Source organism: Spea bombifrons, chromosome 2 (genome assembly GCF_027358695.1).
Source record: "Spea bombifrons isolate aSpeBom1 chromosome 2, aSpeBom1.2.pri, whole genome shotgun sequence".
In the NCBI taxonomy this organism is placed as follows: domain Eukaryota; kingdom Metazoa; phylum Chordata; class Amphibia; order Anura; family Pelobatidae; genus Spea; species Spea bombifrons.
This window is the reverse complement of record NC_071088.1, coordinates 85,735,064-85,757,671: the sequence shown is the minus strand read 5'-3', so window position 1 is coordinate 85,757,671 and position 22,608 is coordinate 85,735,064. Positions and strand designations below refer to the sequence as shown.

The window sequence follows — 22,608 nt, the reverse complement described above, 5'->3', positions numbered from 1 at the left end:
CTCACAATAGATGTACATCTCCCTTCGAAGCCATATGAGAGTGTCACACATCTTTTTTTCATAAACATTCTGATACATAATCACATCTCCAAAATAAACACCTACAGCTGTGCTAAATGTATCATGCTATCCTAAGTCATGAGACCAGAAAAGTCTCCCAAAGACCCCCAAAGTAATGCTCTGCTCTCTATCTGGTATCAAAATGAGAAATCTATTCAATGCCACTTTTCTCACCAAACAAAGTTCAAATATACACCAAAAACACACAGCATTAAAGCAATATCAAACTTACAAACAATCTCAGGGAACTATAGTTATGTGGTTTATTAAACGAGCAATGGACAAGTTTTGGGTTTTGTTGATCTGCCTAGCCAAATATACCAAGGGTGATTGCCCTAAAACATTAAGTAAGGTCCACAATGTCTAATTCTGGTCTAAAGGATCAACTTGATTTAAGGCAACCAGAAGAACAAGTGAATACTTAACATTATTCTTAAAGAAAATGTATATGTTTCTCTTGTATTTTCCTTTCCTGTCTATTCTACATTGCGTCTGATGACATGTTCTCAACAAGCATGACTTATTTGGCTTCTGGAAAAATACATTAATCATACAATATATAAAAATATGTCTGTTAAAGACATGAGGTTTTTAAAAAATAGATTGTAAGCTTGTAACAGCCTCTTTAGAACATATGTGGGGGGAAGGGATATTGGAGATAAACAGCAGTATTTTGCCATTCTTGGCCCAATATTTGGCCAAATGGCTCAAGAGCATCACAGACAAGCTCTCTTTACCTATGGTTTTCTTTTTCAAAGGTACATAAGTACTTATTTGTGGTACATCAGTGGCACCTGGATACACACCTGTCAAAAAAGTGATTAGTTAATAAATAATTAATAAAGTTAATAGTTAATAAATAAAATATGATATAAGCATACAGAGCAAAAGGGGTTGTGCTTGGTCTCATTGCTGTTTACAAAATATTTTTAAGAATAATATTTTTGGTTTTCACATATGAACCATCTATGTTTTCTAATATAATTCAATGCTTTTACTTTGCAGAATTATTTACTTTTTGTGACATTTACTGATCACTATTTTACTGTATTAAGCATTTTTAATATATTTGTATTACCAAAGTAATATTAATATTGTATTTCTTAACTATACGAAAATGTAAAAAATAGCACACAGAAGTACAAATTAATATATCGCACTAATTAAGGTTTTCAGAGGTAATGGTATTTCATGACAATGTAAACAAAGATAAATGTGTTACCAGATGCAATTTGTGGGACAGTCATTGCCCGTTGGGAAGGAGTGTGCAGTCTTTCATTTGCTACAAAATAATTGGAATTTTAGCCTTATTTAGCGCAAGAACAGCAAGTGGAACGATATATGGTGGATGAATTTTTATACAATGATTTAAGTATGCGAACCAATGATGAATCACACATAATGGGGTGCGTCTACAAGCATGATTGGAAGCTGCATAAGTTCAGCAACAAATACAGGTTGGGAGCATTAGCTACAAGCTTAGATATTACTGAATAGATAAGGCTGCTTAATGTAGCCCTGGCTACAGATGCTGATAGAGAAGGAATGACAGAGTGGAAGCAGCTGGATGCTGAGTGACTGGACCTATTGAGAAGACGTAATTACCCAGTACAGTCTTTGGCGGCGCAGTGGAAGGTCCCCTTGTAAGAGGAACAGGTGCGACTGATGGGAATGCTGTTAGAAGAAAAACGGTACATTTCTTAGCAGGATAAGACATATCAGTAAAATAAAGATTACCAAAATGAATATTGAGTGTGCTATACAATGTATAGCATTGGTAGACTAAGACAAACTGATACATTAGATGGACAGGGTCCTGATCCCAAGCTTACAATCTTGAATGGGGTGAGGACAAACATAAGAAATAGAGAAAGGTGAGAGGTAGTGTGGTGGTTGTATCAGAGACATCTTAGCAACTAAAGATGGTACACTTCTCTGAAGAAGTGGGTTTTGAGATGTTTCTTGAATGTTAAGAGGGAGGGTGAATGCTGAAGGTTTGGCGGAAGTAGATTCCAGCACGAGTGAAGTCATGTAGACAGGAAAAGGAAGAGGTACAACAACTTTAACTCTTCTGGGAAGGCTTTCCACAGGATTTTGGGGTGTTTCTGTGGGAATTTTTGCCCGTTCATCCAGTAGAGCAAGTAACAGTAAGCCTTTCACAAATCAGCATACCTGGGAACTCTTCAGGTTTGAACTGGAGATTGCTGGGTGAGCGCTGCTCCTCTGGTTCAAGACCCGAATCCTCCAGGTCGCGGTAGCGGGGTCTTGACCCGCTCCCCGCCAATTTTTCCTTTAAATGGGGGTGTTTCCCGCTGCTGTCAGCGGGAATTCCCCTGATGTCAGCGGGAACTCCCCCGACGTCAGCGGGACCCCCCACTGACGTCAGTGCACAGTCCTGACCGCGTCCCGCAAGGGAAGGCTCTGGGTAGCCGGAGCCCAGAAGTCCCCAGGTATGCAAATCAGTTCTAGAGCTGTCTTTACTAGGGCTTCCTTTACTATAATTCAAATCTAGCCTAGTCAGTATAAAATAATTACTGAATCAGGCTTGAGCAACAACAATCCCTCTGTGTTATTATATTACAATTCCCACAATCCTAAGGGTTTTTAACAGCTAAGGATCACTAGAGTGCTGTTGATTTTCTCAAACACCAGTTGCTTGCGAATACAGAATCACAATATATAGAAAACAAATAATAATAATAATAAAGCTCACTTATGCCTCATGTCTTATATTCATTTCGCCTACATATTTTTAGCCCATGATATTTGGAGATTATACAATTTTCTTCTTTATTTGTGGTATTTAATAAAAAAGTATTACACTTTAGTGAGTTGTAGATGGTAATAAAACTAATACTAGTTTTCTATAAAAGAAATAATGCGCCTTTAGGCAGAAGGTAGAAGTGGAGAAATGTACCGTAGGGTTTGCAGGGGATTTGCGATTTCAATTCACTGCTTATGCTATGCACTATGAAGGGCTGGACATTGCCAAGTTTCTCAGGCAAGAAGGGCTCAGCTGGCCCTGCATAATGCATAATTCAATCAGTGATGTACAGCAATAAAGTCCCACTTTAATGGATAATATAGGGTATATGCAATAGTGAGACCCGCGTTGTTCATCATGTCCACTGAAGGGAACATGACATGTGCTATTGGTTCCAGATATGCAGAATCATTCATACATCTTTCAGGAAAGCCAAAACTTAGAGAAAAATAACAAAATGAATAAAAAAATGAGGAAAAAAAAAAGAGTGGATACTTCCATTGGCACTTTTATTCCACAAACAGCAGTGGGTCTTGGCATGTATACCAAGCAGTTTAATTTAATGTCTTAACTGCCAAAAAGAGAATATACTAAGTTCCATAAAGTGCTAAACTAGAGGTTTTTTCCACAGCCAAGCAAGGCATTCACAAAAAGGGTTTTTATTAGAAATGGAGGTGGGCAGAGAATGTTGGTGTGTTGAGCCTATTCAATGAAACCGACAGTGACACTTAAGCTAAGCTGTGATTACCCGGCTTAATTTGTGGTTGCTCCATGCTGGAAAACATCTTAGAGAGATTTATTTTAGTGGGATCTAAAACATGTTTGTTACGGAAACATACTTGTATCTGATTTATATTAACCCGCTCAATGTAATAATGCGACCGGCCAAAAAACAATAGAACATTTTCAGATGTCTACACTAACAAGAACATACAAGAACACAATGCACAATGCTCTATCCAGCTACAAAGTCTGTGAATTAGAGCATGAAGTGATGCTTTGTAGACTTTTTTTATACCCAATACTTTAAAGAAGTTGTATTATTAAATGTGTACAAATGTTTAAGCACTGAGAGTTTTTAATAAAAGGTTATTCTGGTTGGAGACGTGACCTTGTTACCATAGTAACCAGTGCAATCGTTCAATCAGCATGATTATTCAGTTGGTTGCTATGGTAATAGGACTGCTTTTCAGACATTGCACATGAATCACTTTTCATATACTATGCATTCTTCAGAGAAAAAGATTTCATCAGACCTAACATGCTGCCAGCCAGTATCTCAAATGCCACAATTAATGACTATATTTCGGAACAATGCGGTTCCATAGAAATATAGAATCTGACAGCAGATAAGAACCATTTGGCACCTCTAATCTCCCCTATACAGTCCTCGGTCTTGTCTTAACCTCTACCACTTCTGTTGGGAGGCTGTTCCACGTATCTACCACCTTCTCAGTGATATAAAACTTCCTAAAATTGCATTTACCCCATCTCAGCAGATAGCTGGCTGGATACCACAAGATCAGTAAAAAGAAATATTAAGCATTTATTCTTAAAAAAGAACTGAATATGCTCTATTCGGTTGCCAGGTGTTTCCCAAAACACATTTTAGAATGAATGGAACTTTTGCAAAGTGGAAAACCAGAATACTGTTTACTTAAGATATAAAAGTAAAGTATTTAAATCTATTGCATTCTAAAAAGCTACCACGCGAAAACAGCAACTAAATGAGTTAACAAACTTATTGAAAACTTTCTTTAGTAAATGACAAAAAAAGTGATGGTGTGTAATGTACAATATGAAGCTGTACTTTGAATAAGTAAGATGTCCAATGTGCCTAGAGAAAGAGTATCTTTTATAAAATGTTTCTCTCATGTCAGATATCCCTTGCCAGAATTTATTCCCCCCATAGAAAGCTCCTCTCGGGAAAAGTCACAACAGCCAACATTACTGTTCTAAAAAGCCAATCAAGTGCATCATGATTATTGTTTCTCACGATTACATCTATAAAAAGATTGTTTTAAAAAGAATAGAGAGATATAAAAAAACGACGATGAAGGGCAGTTAGATGAAAATAAAATTGCTGTTCTTAATCTATAACTTATGAAGACACTATGAGAACCCTGCTTTATATTATTCAATGTTTCCTCTGAAGGGTCAGAAATCCCATGGAAGAAAGCTAAGTGTTTCTGGCATGTTATCAGTGTATCTTCCTAAAGATGAAACAAATATTTAGTTTAATATAATAAAGTGAATGAGTGAAACAAACAAAAACAAAAAGACTAAACTCTGTAAAAAGAACTCTGTATAAGAAGCACATACTCAAGCAAACCGTTATATAGAACCCTATACATTTTATATAACCACCTTATTGTAATCTATCTATCTATCTATCTATCTATCTATCTATCTATCTATCTATCTATCTATCTATCTATCTATCTATCTCAGTAGTTGATACAACTAGTACACTGTATAATTATACACATGTAGTAAGTGTAGATCTATTATTACCCGAGGTTGTTGCCCGGGACTGTTCATCAGTATAAGATGGTTCAGTTGATACAATAGGAAGAGGTATATATGGATGTGTTACTGTAGGGAAAAAGGAGGTTGATGCTTCAGACATAAGATAAAAAAATTAATACATTGCCGTATTCTGTGAGATCTATGCAACACACAACGGATGAAACATATACAAATAAGCGTTTTTTGTCCACAATGCTCCATGTTGAGGACTATCTATTCGCTCAGCACAAAACGGTAAATAGTATCAGACTAACCACGTGTGTTGGACACCGATGTAACAAACATTAAGCAAAACTACTGATGAATGAATGTTTGTTTCATGCATTTTTTTTTCTGGATAAAATAAAATTACAAATATGGTATAAAATGAATATGACATAACAGGGGAAAAGTTTGGCAGCTAGAAACCTATTGTTCTGCACATCAGCACAAACGTAAGCACACAAGTAACAGGATTAGTTAAGGCCAAGCAAAATAAAAAGAGAAAAGAATGGTGATAAAAATATAATCGTTTGTGACATGATTTGTTTTAAAAGGAAAAAAATATGTTTCCATTTTTCCCCCCAAATTTTAAATGAAGGGATAAAAGTGGTAAGTAAATCATTTAGTTTTGGTTTAGTTGTGGTTTCTTTGGAATGCTATAATATTTTGCTGAATGGGAGTCTTGTTATTGTCATACAACATGATTAGAAACATGAAAGTTCATTGTTTTTCTCTTTTTTTCACAAAATTGTCTAAATCTGAATACAATGCAAACTGTCAGATGCTGGGAATTATGCATGCAGGCAATATACTCCTTGCCTGTGACACAATAAGAGCTTTAACCAAACTTGGTAGGATATCTCACTATAGAGGCAATAGACATCTGAACAACTCAAGCCCCTAAGTACTCCACAAATTAGCTATTCATTGAGAATCTTTAAGCCTCATTAAGTAAAGTAGCCACAGGAGCTAAATTAAAAACAAGATGGTGGCAAGGTTTCCCTTGGCCTGAACAACATAGGGCACCTGCCAATACAACCATATCAAACCCATATAGCTCTGTAGCTAGGTTAGACCCAAGAACACATTGTCCCAAAGATGCCCCGAAATGTGTCTTAATGAATACATATAAAAATCAATCCTTAAAAGATTATGATCTTAGGATAACATCAGGTCACCTTGTTCAATGACATTGCTGGGTTTCTACTGAGCTCACTTAAGCAGAAGATGAAACTGAAATAAGAGGCAGTCATAACTAGTAGACTTGTCCATCCAGATTCATATGAATAGCAAATTTACCGAATTTTTGTAAATTCTCCGATTCATACAAAGCCCTGAATGCGAGGCCAGACCCTCATGAATCAGACAAAAACTAAGCAAAAACTCAGAATTCTCACCTGCAATTTGTAGGTCCACATTCACCCCCACTCTCACTTACTCATGCTAACACACAAACTCTCACGCTAATATACACACTTGCACATGCACTCATGCTAGCACACACTTACACACACCTTTGTACACGTACACATGCTAATATATACAAACACATGCTAACACAGACATACACACTCCCTCTCTTGCTCCATTAATATGTCTTTCATTCTCTCCCTCCCCTCACCCCCTTACCTTCCCAGAGGCTTCTTTCTCATGACCCTGCTGCATTCCTGCTTCCACGAATGGGCCCGCTGCAGTCCAGCCCAAGTCAGACTGTCCCTTTTTTGACAGTCTTGGAGCTGGATGGGGGGCAACTGCCCCCGTGCCAGCCCACCCCTGGACTGACCACCACCTTCAGACTATGTATCAACGTATGTGGTAAACCAGATTTACTAGCAGGGTATTATGGTTAGCGTGTTCAAAGAAAACTAAACAAACTGGCTACCAGCAACTAGAACATATAATGTAAACGAGAAGACTTAAGCAAAGTCTATAAATAAGTGCTACAGAAAGAAATTGCAGCATGCACAACTACAAGCTGGCAATAGCTGGTGAGATCATTGGCTGGTAAAATATTTTCTAAAAGGAGAACAATGGTAAAGAGTCATGAGAGGGTAAAAAGAGCACATTGCTGTGGAATGCAACAAATGCAGCTGGTAGAATGGCAAAGTTCAGTTATGGGTTCCTAGAAAGAGAAATCGCACTAATGATTTGGCTGCTTAAGAAAAAATGAGAGAGGAATACAAAGAAAGTGTTACCCATGGTTGCTCGGACCCATTCTAGAGTACCAACTGATGAATCAGGTGTGAAAGACTCCACAACAGGTTGACTTGTTACTGCTATCAGAAACGTAAAATTGGAAAGATGGTATTTAATACATTAAGACAGTTTTTATATCATTTCATTTTCCTGTAATAAATATGGAACATTGCATATTTTCAATTAGATTCAGAAAAAAAGAAAAAGAAAATGTAAGTTACCTGTGAAGAAAAACAATGCTTACAAATATGAGCAAATACTTATTTTTAGAAAGGTCTTTATTTATTGAAGGGATTAAACCATAGGTTACTTATGTGGACAAAAAAAGACATTTGTTTATCAATATATAAGGTACAACACATAAATCATAAACACAGAAAAATAAAGCAAGTTCCGGTTAGAGTTCACCCAAAAATTACTTCCTCGAATCAATAAATGTAAAATTACAGTATTAAGAAAGGGCATTGCACACAGAAACAGCATTTTGAATGCCAGTGATTAGTTGGGAAACAAGGCTCATGTCAAATGTCATCTAAAAGGGTTAATCAACTTTAGAACTATCTAAGACAGGAATGAAGGACACAAGAAAAAAAATAAAATAAATAGAAATAATTTTGTGTGATCTAACATTACCTGCTTCAGGGTATTCAACATCAGGTTTTTCCGTTTTGGCAACTGGAGGAGGCTCCGTAAATTTGAAGACTAAAAGAAAAAGACAGAAATTACAGATTTACATTAAATTCCACTTATTCTCCTCATGGGATCAGCAATTCTTGGATTTGTATAAATTATTTTCACAGAAGAACAGGAGGAATACATAAATAATTGTTATGTCAGGCAGTTCATATAATCAGAAAAGAAACAACTGTCAGAAAACATTAAATACACCAATAGGAACACTTTTTCCACGCTGGCCATTCATCTTAAACCATGTGTAATTCCTTGAAAATATTTAAATAAAAAAAGTAAATCTGTCAACGCAGGAATGTGTTACTCATCAGCAATCCTGAAATAGAGTTTTCAGCAAGTAATGATAGCAACATGTGTGTGATTCCTACAGCAGGATCTATGCAAAAGTGAACATTGTCTAGGTGTATTTACACCTTCCTAATAGATTTAGATTTAACAGATGTAGGACCCACACATAAATGTGGGTTCTACACACATATTCTGGTAGACATGTGCACACTCGGGTCAATTCATCAAATAGTGAGTTTGCGGATTGGAAAATTTCACAATTATTACCAAATTGTCAGACTACAGAAAATCTGTACATCAAGCTACGGTACTTAATAGCATTACCATAGAAGATGATGCCACTTATTAGATTGTATGTACTTATTGTGTTACAAGATGTCCCCTTACACTAGTGGCAAGCACATGGGGAGATTTGTTGTAACATCCCATGACTGGGACTCTAAGGCCAGTGGCGTGTGGCCGCCTGCACGGTGAAGCCCTGGATTTTTCAGCTTAGATCTAGGTGCCAAAATGGTTGATGGTGGAACTATTCTGAGCTTAGGACCATATTAACAATATATCGGATGCCTCAGTTGCATCGGTTGCAAGAGTGTTCAAGAGTGGTTCTATATTTTAGGGGTCCTAGGTAAAAAAAAAAGTTTGATGGGTCCCATCTTAAGTACAAGTCATAAAAAACATAATTAAACTACAGGGTGTCCAATAAGTCTGAAACATAACAATTTGACTTACAGAGACAACAGGTGAGGAGGGCCCTGCTCAAACTATGGTTTCAGACTTATGAGAAACCCTGCAAACTCAAAACTTTACATACAGAGATATAAATTTAAGACAGACTGTGAAAATCCCATGTCCTGTGAGGAGGCCCCAAACAGATGCTTAAGATGCTTGTATAGTAATGCTACCTCTGGGAGCATTGAATCTAACTGCTTGAGAGGACAATGTTAGAATCCGGTGGCAATTTAAAAGTAAAATACCGTACTGATCACATTTAACGGCTTCACTGAGGAAGATGTAAAAGAGTGATCTTTCAGTTCTCACAAGGGTAAAAAAAGTTAACGTTATTGGAATTTCCCATACTACTCTATTTTCACAAATAGTGGCTAATACACTGAACACCATATGTACAAAATTGATTATTATAGCAAATGGCAGATAAATGGACTTGTAATTTGTGAACTGCAAATGCAATCTAGGAAACATTTGTGGAAATGTCAAGTTATTTGCGTCACGTTCTGTTAAATAAAACTACTTTGATTACTCATTATGCTCACGTTTGCGCAAACCCAGTAGTTGACTCACAGATCTGTGACTTGCCCTTTAGTCCAAAGTGGCGCTATCCGCAGAACAATGAAACAATAGATAAGAAGAACTTTCAAATAATAAGCTTTTGTTTCACCAAGATAATTGCAAAGAGTGGGCTTTCAAGACAGTGGAAATATGGTAATCAGCTACCTTCTGGTTTCATCAATCCTACTACATGATTAACAATGCCACATACCAATGCAATGCATAAGAAAGCCTACGCCAAACCATAGCACTAAAAGCATGACGGCCACCAAGTCATCAAAGAAAAAGATAACCAATGCTTAGACATTCTGCTCCGGCTTTATCAAGATCTCCTATTTATTATCAAGCTCTCCTGTTTATTAACATATTTTACACTTAAAAATATTAAAAGTCGTTTTCTGATCTCCTTTACAAAAAAAAAAATTACAAAACATTCCATTCTCCCCAAATAATTTCATTTAAACCCTATTTAACACATATTTTGTGAAGCACTGCAGGGAAGTTCTGGTGACGAAGCTATATTTAGACACAATCTTTTGCTGCAAGTGTGTCTTTCACGCACGGTATATAGGGGATTACTTTAATTCCAATCATTTCAGGAAATAAGCCAACATAAACAAAATTTGATTGCGTTACAAAATCTGATCTTTTAAAAAATAAGAAAATACACATATTCCTATATATTTCATTTTGTCTGTTTAGAAAGAATGATTAAAGTACATATGATTGAAATTATATTTGATTGTTCCTCATGACATCCTTGGTTTAAGAACCGGGTTTGGATAAGCTATTATTAAAATGAACATGGGGCCAGGGAATAGAAGAAAGTACCGTATCACATGCCAAAGTTGTCCCAGCTGTGGAGAAAATGAGGGAAAAATATATCAACGCTGAAATGTTGCCATCATGGACATGCTCCAACAGAGCATCATCCCGTGACAGGGAGAGCTAAGTAAACAATTAAAGCCTTGCTGCAGTGTCTATCAACCTTACTGATCTAATATCCCTGATTTATTGTGTTCAAAGACTTGTGGTGTGACCTGCCTGTCCACAGACAGAAACAAGATGGAAAAGACTTAGTAACTGCAGTCCTGTCTCAACCCACTGCCCTTGCTCAGCAGCGCAAGAATAAGAAGGAGTTCTCCAATCCATTGTGCATATGATTACTAAATGTTGTAGTCTATTTTTCGTAATTTCATTGGTTCTTTTAGGGGATGATATAGAATAAGTAATTGAGATGAACAGTGTCTTAACTGTGTGGTTAATCTACAAGTAGAAGTTTTATTGATTGTAAAGGAAAACAATATTTCTGATCACATAGATGCTTCTGCAGCGATAAAGTTACTGAGGGATGATGGAGTTTCGTAATGTATCTGTCTAGCTAGTTGATGATAGGTACTAGTGCTGTCATCAGGAATCTTGGGGCCCAGTATGGATGTATGTGTTTCTACCTCCCATTAGAGTCACAGACACTCCCATGTTCTCTGAGACTACTTCTTTTTTTCTCAGTCTATTTCCATTTTCCTGTCTGCACCTATCCATACCCCTCAATGCGTGGCTGCTGTCTCTATTCACAATAAATTAAGGTATACAATGATGGAATGAGGTCTCCTACCCCTCTACCTTCCTTCTTATTGCTTCCTTAACCCCACAGTGTCTTTACCCTTCTGCCTCTATCCCTGACAGTGTCCACACCCTTCTACCCCCTCCAGTCTCCATACCCATCTGCCCACCTTCTCTCCAGTGCCCATCCCTGTCTTGCTAATACATCCTGGTCCCCATCACCCTTCTGCACTCACCTCTTGCTTGTCATGGGCCCAGTGTGTAGCATAATGCCCATCAGCAAGAAGCACAAGGCCACTCTGCCGTCATGAGATGCATCTCATCCTTTTTGCTGTTGGTTCTACACATTGTACCTGCGACAATCGAGAATGGTAGGCAAATGCGGCCCAGGTCGGTGGCCCTTACAGGCGTATCAGCTGTACCTGCTGGTGGTGGCCCAGTAGAGCACACATGCAAATGAGGGTGAAAACAATATATAATGAAATATGGTCCTGAAAATGTTCATTTAAAATTAACAAGAGCTGACTTAAAAAAGGCTCCTCGTGAAATCCTAATATCCTATTTAATGAGTAAAAAGGAAGAAAGCCAATAATGCAGTACCAAGGTAACATTACTGGATAAATGTAAAAAAAGCACTGATAAATAGAGATCATATTGAAGTCTATGAATATTAAACACAATACCTATCTGTCCCAATAAAGGGAAGTCCTTAAGTCAAGTCAGTGGTCCTACTTAAAATTGTGATCTCTTGATGAGAGAGACTATGGCCAGGATTCACTATGAGCTAAAGTACCAATAAGCAAGACATTGGTGCATATCACACTCTATTAAGATTTTAACATTGCCTTGTTAATAATATGCCCTGTCAAAGAGACCTGTTATCTTTAACAGGTGGTACTATTGTCATTCATAAGAAACTATTTTATAATGCAATGTTAAATTTCGCACCCCATCTCCCAATCCTAATGAATAAGGATCTGATGATGGAAGATAATCCCTCTTCAGGCTTCAAACAACTAGATTTGTGCCTTTATCTGAATGAATGTACTATGATTGAAACATCATTTCCCTCGCCAATATAAGGCATCGTCCTCATTAGGCAGTGATGGCTTTTATAAAATACATCAACCAGCATTAGTGTTTAAATGATTTATCAATGTTATTAATTTGACAAAATCCTTCATTAATCAGTCTTGCTTAACCAAAGCGGTCCATAGATAATGGCTTGCCTGTTATGTTTACCTGGTTTTGGCTTAGGAGTACGAGGTTTTGTTGTGGTTGTGAAAGGCTTCTTAGTTTCTTCCTTGTGAACTAAAACAACAAAAGATTGCATTGGAAATTTTAAAATTAATATTATTAACAGCTACGTACAGTTAATCAACAGCTGAAGAGCACATACCATCAGGGTTTAGTGTTGAGTATTTCACCAAATGCTTCATAGGCACTAATACTTACCAGCTTGACCACAAGGGCCTGATGAGACCAAATTATTCACAGAGGAGATGGGCGAGTTGGACCCCAGCCAGCTAAAACACACTGTTCCTATTAGTAATTGGGCCCTCTTGCGTGTCTGTAAGGGTCTTGCTTGCGCTAAGCTCAGCTTTTGCCATACCAGAGCTTGTTCACCAATACCTTCTAAAAAATCTTTGCTTAACCTTGCTCTGATTATATGGGCTGTGTGTAGAATCTACTAGATCAGGTACAAATTAAACCAAAGGATTTCAGAGAAACTCACATGATGAATATACTGTATATATATATATAGAGCTAGATAAAATCCATTTAAATTCTTGGATTTTTTTTTCATCAGACTAGGTGTTACTCTGATTCTGCCTTGAAGTTATTACAATATTTCTGGCTGCATTACCTATGCGTTATTAAAACCTCAGTGTGTTCAAAGCAAGGATATTGTGTGTTTGTATTCCAGTGGTTAGCAGGCCAGCACATTAAGCCCACTGTGAAATAAAAGTTAGGTTTTGTATAAAAATATATTGAGTGTTTTGTGCAGAAAAGTTATAAAATGTCATAATTGACTGAATCAACATAAAAAGCTCTAGAGCCCTTGTTTAAATAAAATGGTTCTCAAAAGTCATGCTACAAAAGTATTTTTTAAATTGTTGAAATCTAAAATGACCAATGGGGAATATTATTTTGCCATCCCCAATAACACAATTGCATGGTCTTTAGGGGTTTTTACTTGAAAAAAATATTTAGACTGTTTTTATGTTATTTACTGGTCCATCACTGCTCCCCAGTTGGATATAATTTCACAATGTAGCATTGCAAATGCCTGGACTGCTCTTTAGTAACTTACTGAATGTAAATCTCGAATGCCTGGGGGCCTTAGAAAGATCATGGTTAGAACCCTCTAGCCCTCTTTATGTAAAAAAAGACATCGGGGTCCATTATGCAGGGACAATAATGCATTTTCCTGCTCACTCCAGCTTTAAGAGGAGTTAGAAAATGGAACTTGACTAATGAGTAATGAAGAAGGCAGCATACATGACTTGGAATTGATGCAAGAAGATCTCCCATTGAAATGGACTTCTTTTAGGAAATTTAGGACTGGAAAATCACCGGCCTAGTGGAAAAGTGGAGCCTGTAACTTTAATGTCTATATATTGTATGCTTTGCTTGTCACCCATCGCATGTTTGCATATGCTACTTCAAACTATATTGACAAATTTTACAGGACTTTATAAAATAATATATTATTAAATACCAACTAATATGAGTATATCATTAGGGAGTTATATATCAAAGTGCCACAGGAACACACATACAAAGTATGTGTATTTGATAGATAAAGATCAGCTGCAGATATCAAAACCCTTCATTATGTCATAATCACAAACAAGGTTCTAATTTCACAACATCTTGCTTTTCAATTTCATGTATAAAATTATAGCTCTTTTGGAGAATTAGAAATTAAAATCTTAGTGGCTTATAAAACAGAAATCATGCCCTTAGTGTCTCATTAACATTATCGTAAACTTAAGTGACACCTGCTGCTAATTGCTAATTCATGGAAACAATTAGAACAAGGCCTGTGTCTGATTTACTACTATTGTTGGCACTAGTAGATAATAACTTGCAGTACATCGCCTTTTTTTTATGTTTCTTGTTATTTTTTTTTCTGTTCTCCCCAGGCTGAGAGCAGTCATAGTCCAGTGTCGTCATTAAAACCTAAGACTGATTTCATTTTGGGCAGGAACACTTCTTGGCTGTTCAAGAGAAGTGTCTCACATAACAAACTAGAGTGTTTTAGGTTATAACGGGGTGAAATCTTTGTAAACAAACAAATAAGTAAATCTAGGTGTAAATTATTTGTATGTATTATTCATTTGTATGTAAGACAATCCCAAAAGTCTAGAGGGTAAACTAACAAAACACAATACCCTGTTGTGGTCTTGCGGAGCAGCGCCTAATTAAAGCACACACTGATTCTCATATACACACATTCACGTACACATAAGATACATTTTATAATATATATTACATACACACTGATTTACATATACTATATAATATATACCGTATTGGCCCGAAAATAGGCCGCACTTTTTTCCCCCACTTTAAGTCTTTAAAGTGGGGGTGCGGCCTATATTCGGGGTTTAGCGCCCGACACCCGAGACAAGCAGTCCCGGGCGAGGGCAGGCAGCGGGGTTAGGATACAGATCCCCCGCAGCGGTGCAGGTAACCTGTATCCTACTGTCTGATACACTCAGACAGCCTCCCCTGCCAGCACTTCTCACGGGGGGAGTGCCGGCACGGGAGGTTGTCTAAGCGTCCGCACGATACATTTTACACCCCCCCCCCCGACTTACCAGAGAAGACTCCCGGGTGTCTTGTGGGACTGGCGGAAGACATCTACACAATACGCGTATACAACTTCCGGTGCTGGCACTTCCGCTGAGTGCCGGCACCGGGAGTTGTATACGCGATTTGCATAGATGTCCCCCTCTGGCCCCGCAAGACACCCGGGAGTCTGCTCTGGTAAGTCGAGGGGGGGCAGAGTGGCAGCGTATCTCGGAGGAGGGGAGGACAGAGTGGCAGCGTATCTCGGGGGGGGAGGACAGAGTGGCAGCGTATCTCGGGGGGGACAGAGTGGCAGCGTATCTCGGGGGGGAGGACAGAGTGGCAGCGTATCTCGGGGGGGAGGACAGAGTGGCAGCATATCTCGGGGGGGAGGACAGAGTGGCAGCGTATCTCGGGGGGGACAGAGTGGCAGCGTATCTCGGGGGAGGGAGGACAGAGTGGCAGCATATCTCGGGGGAGGGAGGACAGAGTGGCAGCATATCTCGGGGGGGGAGGACAGAGTGGCAGCATATCTCGGGGGGGACACAGTGGTAGCATGTTTTTTTGGTGCTTTTTTTAAAGAAAAAAACTTTTTCTTTAAAAAAACACCAAACTTTTAGGGTGCGGCCTATATACGGGGGCGGCCTATATCCGAGCCAATACGGTATATTCATTACTAGGAAGTCTTGGAAACCGTGTTGATTTCATATTTAATAATATATATACAATCATAACAGACAGAGTAGATTCAGAGTGTTAACCCCTCTATTACCAGGCATGAGCAGATTCAGAGAATTTACTCCTCTATTACCAGACAGTCACGCAAACAGACAAACACAGTCACACAGACAAACACAGGGACAAACAGACAAACACAGTCACACAAACACAGGGACAAACAGACAAACACAGTCACATACACACAAACACACATACCTGGTGCTGGCTGCAGCTTACACCGATCTTGGTGTGAAGGAGGGACTCTTAGGAGAGGCTTCTGAATTCTCAGGCAATTAGGAGCGTGGAGAAGTCTCTCTTGATTGGCTGAGACCTCCTTCATTCAGATTTCTCATTCTAGGACAATGCATTACCCTGCTGCTGCAAAGTTAGGATACTGGTACGTCCTAATGGTCGTTTTGGTACGGTTTTAAAGGACGTACCGGTACGTCCTAAAGGGTGTGAACAGGTTAAAGTACTTACTAAGTACTTTAATAGGCATTCATTATTGCTGAGGCTGTTGAGGAATGGGACTGTACCTTTAAGCTTTCAGTCAAATTTTACTTCTTCTATATGACTAAGTTAGACACTAACTTGATTTATCCTACACCCAGGCAGTGAACTTTTTTTGAAACAGACCTACTGTATAAGACTTTCATAGCCATGTTTTACTGAACTTCTCCAGACTGAGAGGAGTTGAAGACTGAAAAACCTTCAAAGAAATTTCAAGCTGGCTAGTTTGCTCAAAATAACAACATTTTGGCTCTTCAGCTGTGGATATATTAATAATCCTACTACTTACCTGGGGTGTGCTCTGTCGGCGGAGGTGCAGCTGTCGATTTAGGTTGTATCAAATTAGAAAGATTTTGAATGCCTGTAGGTACAAATGTTCGGACCATTATCAGATACATTATAGGATAACAATGAATTGTTTTACCATATTAATAAATAAGATATAATGTAAATCATCAAAAATATATTAAACACTAGAAAGTGCTCTGAAAAAAATGATACATGCATACAAACCAAAAAATGATACTGGAAATTTTTCCAAGGGCAGACATAGCTAAAATCAGAGTGACCCACTTTCCCCATTTCCACTTCTCAGAGTGCCTTTATCTCATCCAATTAAACCCCTTCCTCAAGTTAACCCTTGCTCATGTTTTCTTTCACCTTAAAAATTCAGCCAAATATTGGCCCTTGATTAAACTTTAAACAGACCTGTATACTAGGCTTAATTCCAAGGATATGGGAGGATTATCTATGTGTAACCATGATGTAAATAACCAAAATGCAACGTTAGTTGGCCTCTGCTACCAGCTTGTGAGAAAAAACTAACCAATCTGATGGAAGAATTTGTGTTGTCTTTCTGCTACAGAACATTTCAAATTGTGCGTGGACCAAAATACACATTACAACTTTGCACTTGACAAAAGGCAATGTGTGAATTAGTAAAAATTAAATACACAACACAGCTGTGATGTTTAGACGTGTATCATAATTAATATAATGCAGGTGCCCTCTAACTTCAAATGATCTACCTTTCAAAATCTATACCCAGCTTCATCAGTGAAAACAGTAAAAAATGTAATTAGTGAAACAATATAAAATAATATACCTTGTTTAATCACAGTTATTGGAATGAATGCTTTTGTATTGTCACCAGGCATCTGAAAAGAAGAAAGAGTGAGAAAAAAAATTACATACATATTCTTTGACTTGAAGGCAAAACAAGCCCAACAGCCTCTTGTTACCCAGAAACCGGTGTAGTGTGTGTGAGTGGTGTAGATTGGGTGGCTGAGAGCAGTATAAGAGTGGTGGCTGAGAGTGGTGTTGTGTGTGTGCAGTCGAGTGTGGGGTAGTGTCTGCGTGGTTGGGATGTGTGTGTTTAAGTTTATGTGGGAAATTTCTTCAGGGGGAATACTATGATATTGACAGTTATGATGAGGGGTAAATGTGATAACTTGGAGGTAGTGGTGGGGGAGAAGAAAGACATTTTTGGACAAACATGTGATGCGTGCACAATTATGGTGCTACGATACACAGTTCTGTTAAGTTATGTAGTCTACTGAAAAGCATTGTGCTGAAAAGATAATTGTCAAGCAATTTCCTGGTAGAACTGAAACTGAATTAAATAAAAAAAAAACCTTTTCAAACATGTCTGTTTCCAATTAGCTCCAGATCTGAACAGTGTTTTCTTTGATACAACAAACACAGATATGAAAATACATATTTGTTTTGCAGACACATTTAAAGTCAATATCTTGGATATTTTGGATTAGCCAAAGGAGGATTGGATTTCACCCCTTACATGTGTGATATCCACACTCACAGCTTTGGCACGGATAGCATACAGCATTGCTCTGTTTAAAAAACAGACAGCTGAGACGAGAGCATGCACAGGCAATTTATTTAGGATATAACTATTTCTATAATTGAAATTGTATCCTCAATCACCAAATGGATTATTTTTAATGTCAGGGCAGGCGACAGGGTGCCTTTCAAGTGCTGCACTTAGCAACACAAAGCCTCAAAATTTCCACTGACTTTCAGTGTCGCACTATTTTAGTCTTGACAGATCATTCCCCACAACAAGCTGTAACCACTTAATGATGACATCTTTCTTCTACTTTGTTTCTTCTTTTCTGCATTCTTTTAGCTTGGAATGCTAATAACGAAGCAGGTGGAGATGCAGCAAAACGGTGGAGCCAGTCCTGCTTCTTGGTATCCAAATCTTGCCAATCTGTGTGTGGTTGCCATAATTCAAAAACTGTGTGTATACACTTTAGTGTTGACAGTATTTCTTTTTCTTCATTTTAATGTACAATTCTTTTGGTCATCATATCAGCATTCATAACAGGTGGCCAAGATTTCATAGCTCCACATTTTAAGGAGCATTCCCTAATTTTTAACAGATGTCTGAGGTAGAATCAAAAAGTCCCAGCATTACAGCAGATTATTATTTCATCTGACAGTAAATCCCATACAAAATGCCACAAATGTTAACTAAACATTTTATTTGCTATGGCAACAACCTATCATTGGTAGCTTTTTTATTTTACGACAATAAGGCAATCACAGTAAAAATATGAATGATCTTAAATATGAATGATCATTTACATGATTAAATAATAATTCTGCATGGGGTTTGGGCATTCACTAGCACTAGGAATATTGATTACAATGCAGTAATTATTTATTAAGATTAAATTTATCAGGGTATGTAAAAAGTACCATTAAGTACTATTAAGTTCTATTAAGTACTATTAAGTTTAGTATTTGCATTTTAATCCGTATATTCACATTTCATCACATGAGGTAGTTCTACGTGCTAATTAACAGACTTAGAATTTCAAATCAAACTGGGCAAATTTGGGAGCTCGCAGACCATTTGGTGATTAGTTTGTTCAATGTTGCACCATGTATTTTTGCAACTGTGTTTGCATAAAGGGAGCTGAATGAATGTACATTGTTTTATAAATGTTCTCATGAAAACATGTTTTTTTTCACTTTGGTGAGGCGGCATATGTTATATCTTTTGGGACATTAAAGGGTGTACTAAGGGGGTGGGCGGCACCAAGATGCCCAGTAACCAACACACCAAACAGAGTCACATGACCCTGTGGTAGTAGCTCGGCAGCTCACACGCAGACACCCAAGACAGGGCTACTTACCAGGTAAGTGAGAGAATGAGGGGAGGATGAGAGAGAGAGATGTGTTAGTTGCAGAGATGATAGGAGTAGAGGTAGAGAGTGATAGACACAGTATGTGTGCATGTATGTATGTGTAGAGTGAACATGTATGGTGTTGGAGAGAGTGTGTATGTCTAAGTGTATGGTGTTAGCATGAGGGTGTGTGTGTCAGCATATGCAGTTAGTCTTTGTTTGTTATTGTAAGGTTCTAGCATGAGTGTGTGTTAATATTTGATGTTAGTGTGTGCGTCGTATAGCGCTAGAACGTTAGGAATGAGCCTAGGGTTAAGGGCGTCTAGGAAAGGAAAAGTGGGGAAATGTGTGTGTATGTGTAAGAGAATGGTGTTTGAGTGAGTGGTGAGTTTGAGTGTTAGTATGACGCCACTAACCCTAATCTTGCAGTTTGAGTGATCAATGGCGCTGTCTTCTCTACTTGCTAAAGTAGGAATGACAATAGTGGTAGCTCAGAACCCAAGGCAGCTGCCTATTTTCCCTCCATCATAAGGTTGGTCTTGTGTCTACAGTAGATTAAGCCAGTAGTGTTAGTTAATTAAACAATTTTTACTAACAGTTTGCTTCCCTGCATGTGAAAAAGCCATAGAACAGTTATAAGGACTTAAGCTAAGGGCTTTCTCTATAATGCCTGCCAACTTTAGAAAAGGAAGGGAAAGGAAAATTGAGTTCAGGGAAAATAAGTTTTATTACGCACAAACTGGTATTATAAATCTGGAAATGTTCTTATTACAAATCTTGCAGTAACTCCATGTATTTGCCCTGTCCAGAGACTCGGTGGGGTGATATGCATTCCACATGTGTGCTGCTATATAAACTGTGGAAACAGCTGGCACAGTAAAAATGGAATAATTAAAAACAAAAGAATCACTTTAAATGCTTCCAAATGCTTGAAACATGAATAATAAACAAGCAGTCAAAATTCAGAATTCCCAGACTTATTTTACATTAAAGGCAGACTATCAACTCAGTAAATTAGCTATATTTATATTTTAAAGCAGCCATGTGTAGTTTCTTGTAATATTTTGCTTCATTTAGGTGTCAAGTTGCAAAAAAAATTTAATAGATATTACCAGTGACAAGTCTGTCAGGCTGGCAGCATGTCTGCAACCAAACATGGGGTTTCTAGTTCAATGAGCTGGTTACAAGGGATATCTCTGCCTTGTCCATTTTGTTTGGGGGAATTCGTTGTCCGTTGCCCACATTCACTCTCTCACACTTTTCCCTACCTTCTCTACCAAACACTTCCGCTGACCACTTCTGTATCCTCTTCCACATCTTCTTCTGCATTTTCTTCATCTTCTATCTTCTCCCTTCCACACTCTCTTCTCTATTCTATCTTCAATCTTCAATCCTTAATCTGGTATCTTCTTTCTTCGTCCGCATCTCCGCTGCGGTGACGGTGAGAAGGGGGAAGATAGAAGATGAAGAAGATGTGGAAGTGGAAGTGGTCAGCATCAACAGAAGTGGTCAGCAGAGAAGGTAGGGAAACATTTGGAGAGTGTGAGAGAGTGAACGAGAATGAAAGTGTGAGAGAGCGAGTGAATGTGAACCCACAAATTTCAGATTAAAATTTGGAGCTTTTTACTTTGCTTTCGTCCGATTCGTGTGGGGTCTGGCCTCATTTTCATGGCTTCATACAAATTGTCAAATTTACGAAAATTTGGTACATTTGCAATTTGTACGAATCCGAATGTCTGGTTATTTCTTATGTTAGCAAGTCCATGGGAAAGCTGGTCCCAGAAAGATCATGCTTAAACCCTACTACCAGCCCTTGGTTGATGCCCTTCCTCATCTTCCTTCACAGTGCCTAACATATCAGCGCTACAGAATTTGATGGAGCTATATAAAACAATAAATAATAATAATAATAATACAAATGGCAGAAAATAAAACAATACAAATGGTAGAATGGTAAACAATTAGATCTGAAGACACACATACCTGTATAATGCTTTTGTGATTCTTATAAGTACTTTGAACATGCCCATTGTCTTTACCTTTGGCTGGAAAAATAGAAACTTTTAAAATATTATCATTCCAAATATCTCTCACACAATGGTCTACAAACTCTTATTTAGCATTTTAACTTGGGCTGCATTGTTTTTCTGAGGAAAGTCCAGAAAACGACATATTACATGGCCATAAAAATATCGGGGACTGTTAGGATTGGTTATTCACTCCTGTGTTGGCTGATTTTGATGCCAAGGCTGCAGCTTAGTTCACAATCTCTTTAGAACATGTTGTTTGGGACATAATTTACAGTATTAATAAAACATACATGCAAAAGAGACACAGGATGTGTGAAGAATATACTTAGTACCCTACTGATACATGTTTAACCACAGTGGGATCCACAGAAATATGAATGAGAAGGAGTTGTACTCACGTATTGTCTTATGGCTGTAAGAGTTGCTCCAGATCCCATCTTCTGTGTTATCCTTGACACCAAATTCATACATAGTATTGGGTTTCAGATTGTCTATGACTATTTCCGTGGTTGGGCAAAGTTGGAAAAGCCAGTCTTTATTTTTTTCACGGTAACGAACTGTGTAAAACCTGTTTGAGTATGGCATAAAGATAAAGTGAGACGCTTCTCCACATTTATAAACTATATTTTCATAGAAACAGGGGTATTAAATTACAAAACAGCGAGATTGCTGGACCAGCTTCAAATGCTTCTGTGCAGTTTGAAACAAGCCATGCATCTCACATGAAAGGGTTAGTTCACCTGCAACACAAACCAAGGCACATTTATAAACAGATTGACACTGCACCTTTTACCAGATGTAATTCATACTCTTCGATGATTTGTAACGTTCACACTTGTTTAAAGCTATCATCAATAAAAACCAACGTGGCAGGCAATGGGTTAGTGAACCTTGCTCTAAATTAAAGTATCTCTACTAGAATTAGAAACATTACCAAATATTGTACACAGCTTCTAAAATATTATCCTGATAACTACAAACTGCCTTGTCTGCAATTGGAGGTCCATTGACATTGGCATACATAGGCAATATGGGGGAA

The 22,608-nt window shown here is 38.0% G+C and overlaps 1 protein-coding gene across 1 annotated transcript in view; it reads right to left on the bottom strand.

Annotated features, from left to right (window-relative positions):
• Positions 1-22,608, bottom strand: part of ABI3BP (ABI family member 3 binding protein) — a 153,060-nt gene that overhangs the window by 62,543 nt on the left and 67,909 nt on the right. The window contains exons 5-10 of the mRNA XM_053455981.1: positions 21,968-22,137; positions 21,523-21,584; positions 17,493-17,544; positions 16,677-16,748; positions 12,602-12,670; positions 8,165-8,233 (exon numbers count right to left, since the gene is read on the bottom strand). Coding sequence (XP_053311956.1) covers positions 8,165-8,233; positions 12,602-12,670; positions 16,677-16,748; positions 17,493-17,544; positions 21,523-21,584; positions 21,968-22,137 — 494 coding nt within the window. The remainder of the gene's footprint in view (positions 1-8,164; positions 8,234-12,601; positions 12,671-16,676; positions 16,749-17,492; positions 17,545-21,522; positions 21,585-21,967; positions 22,138-22,608) is intronic.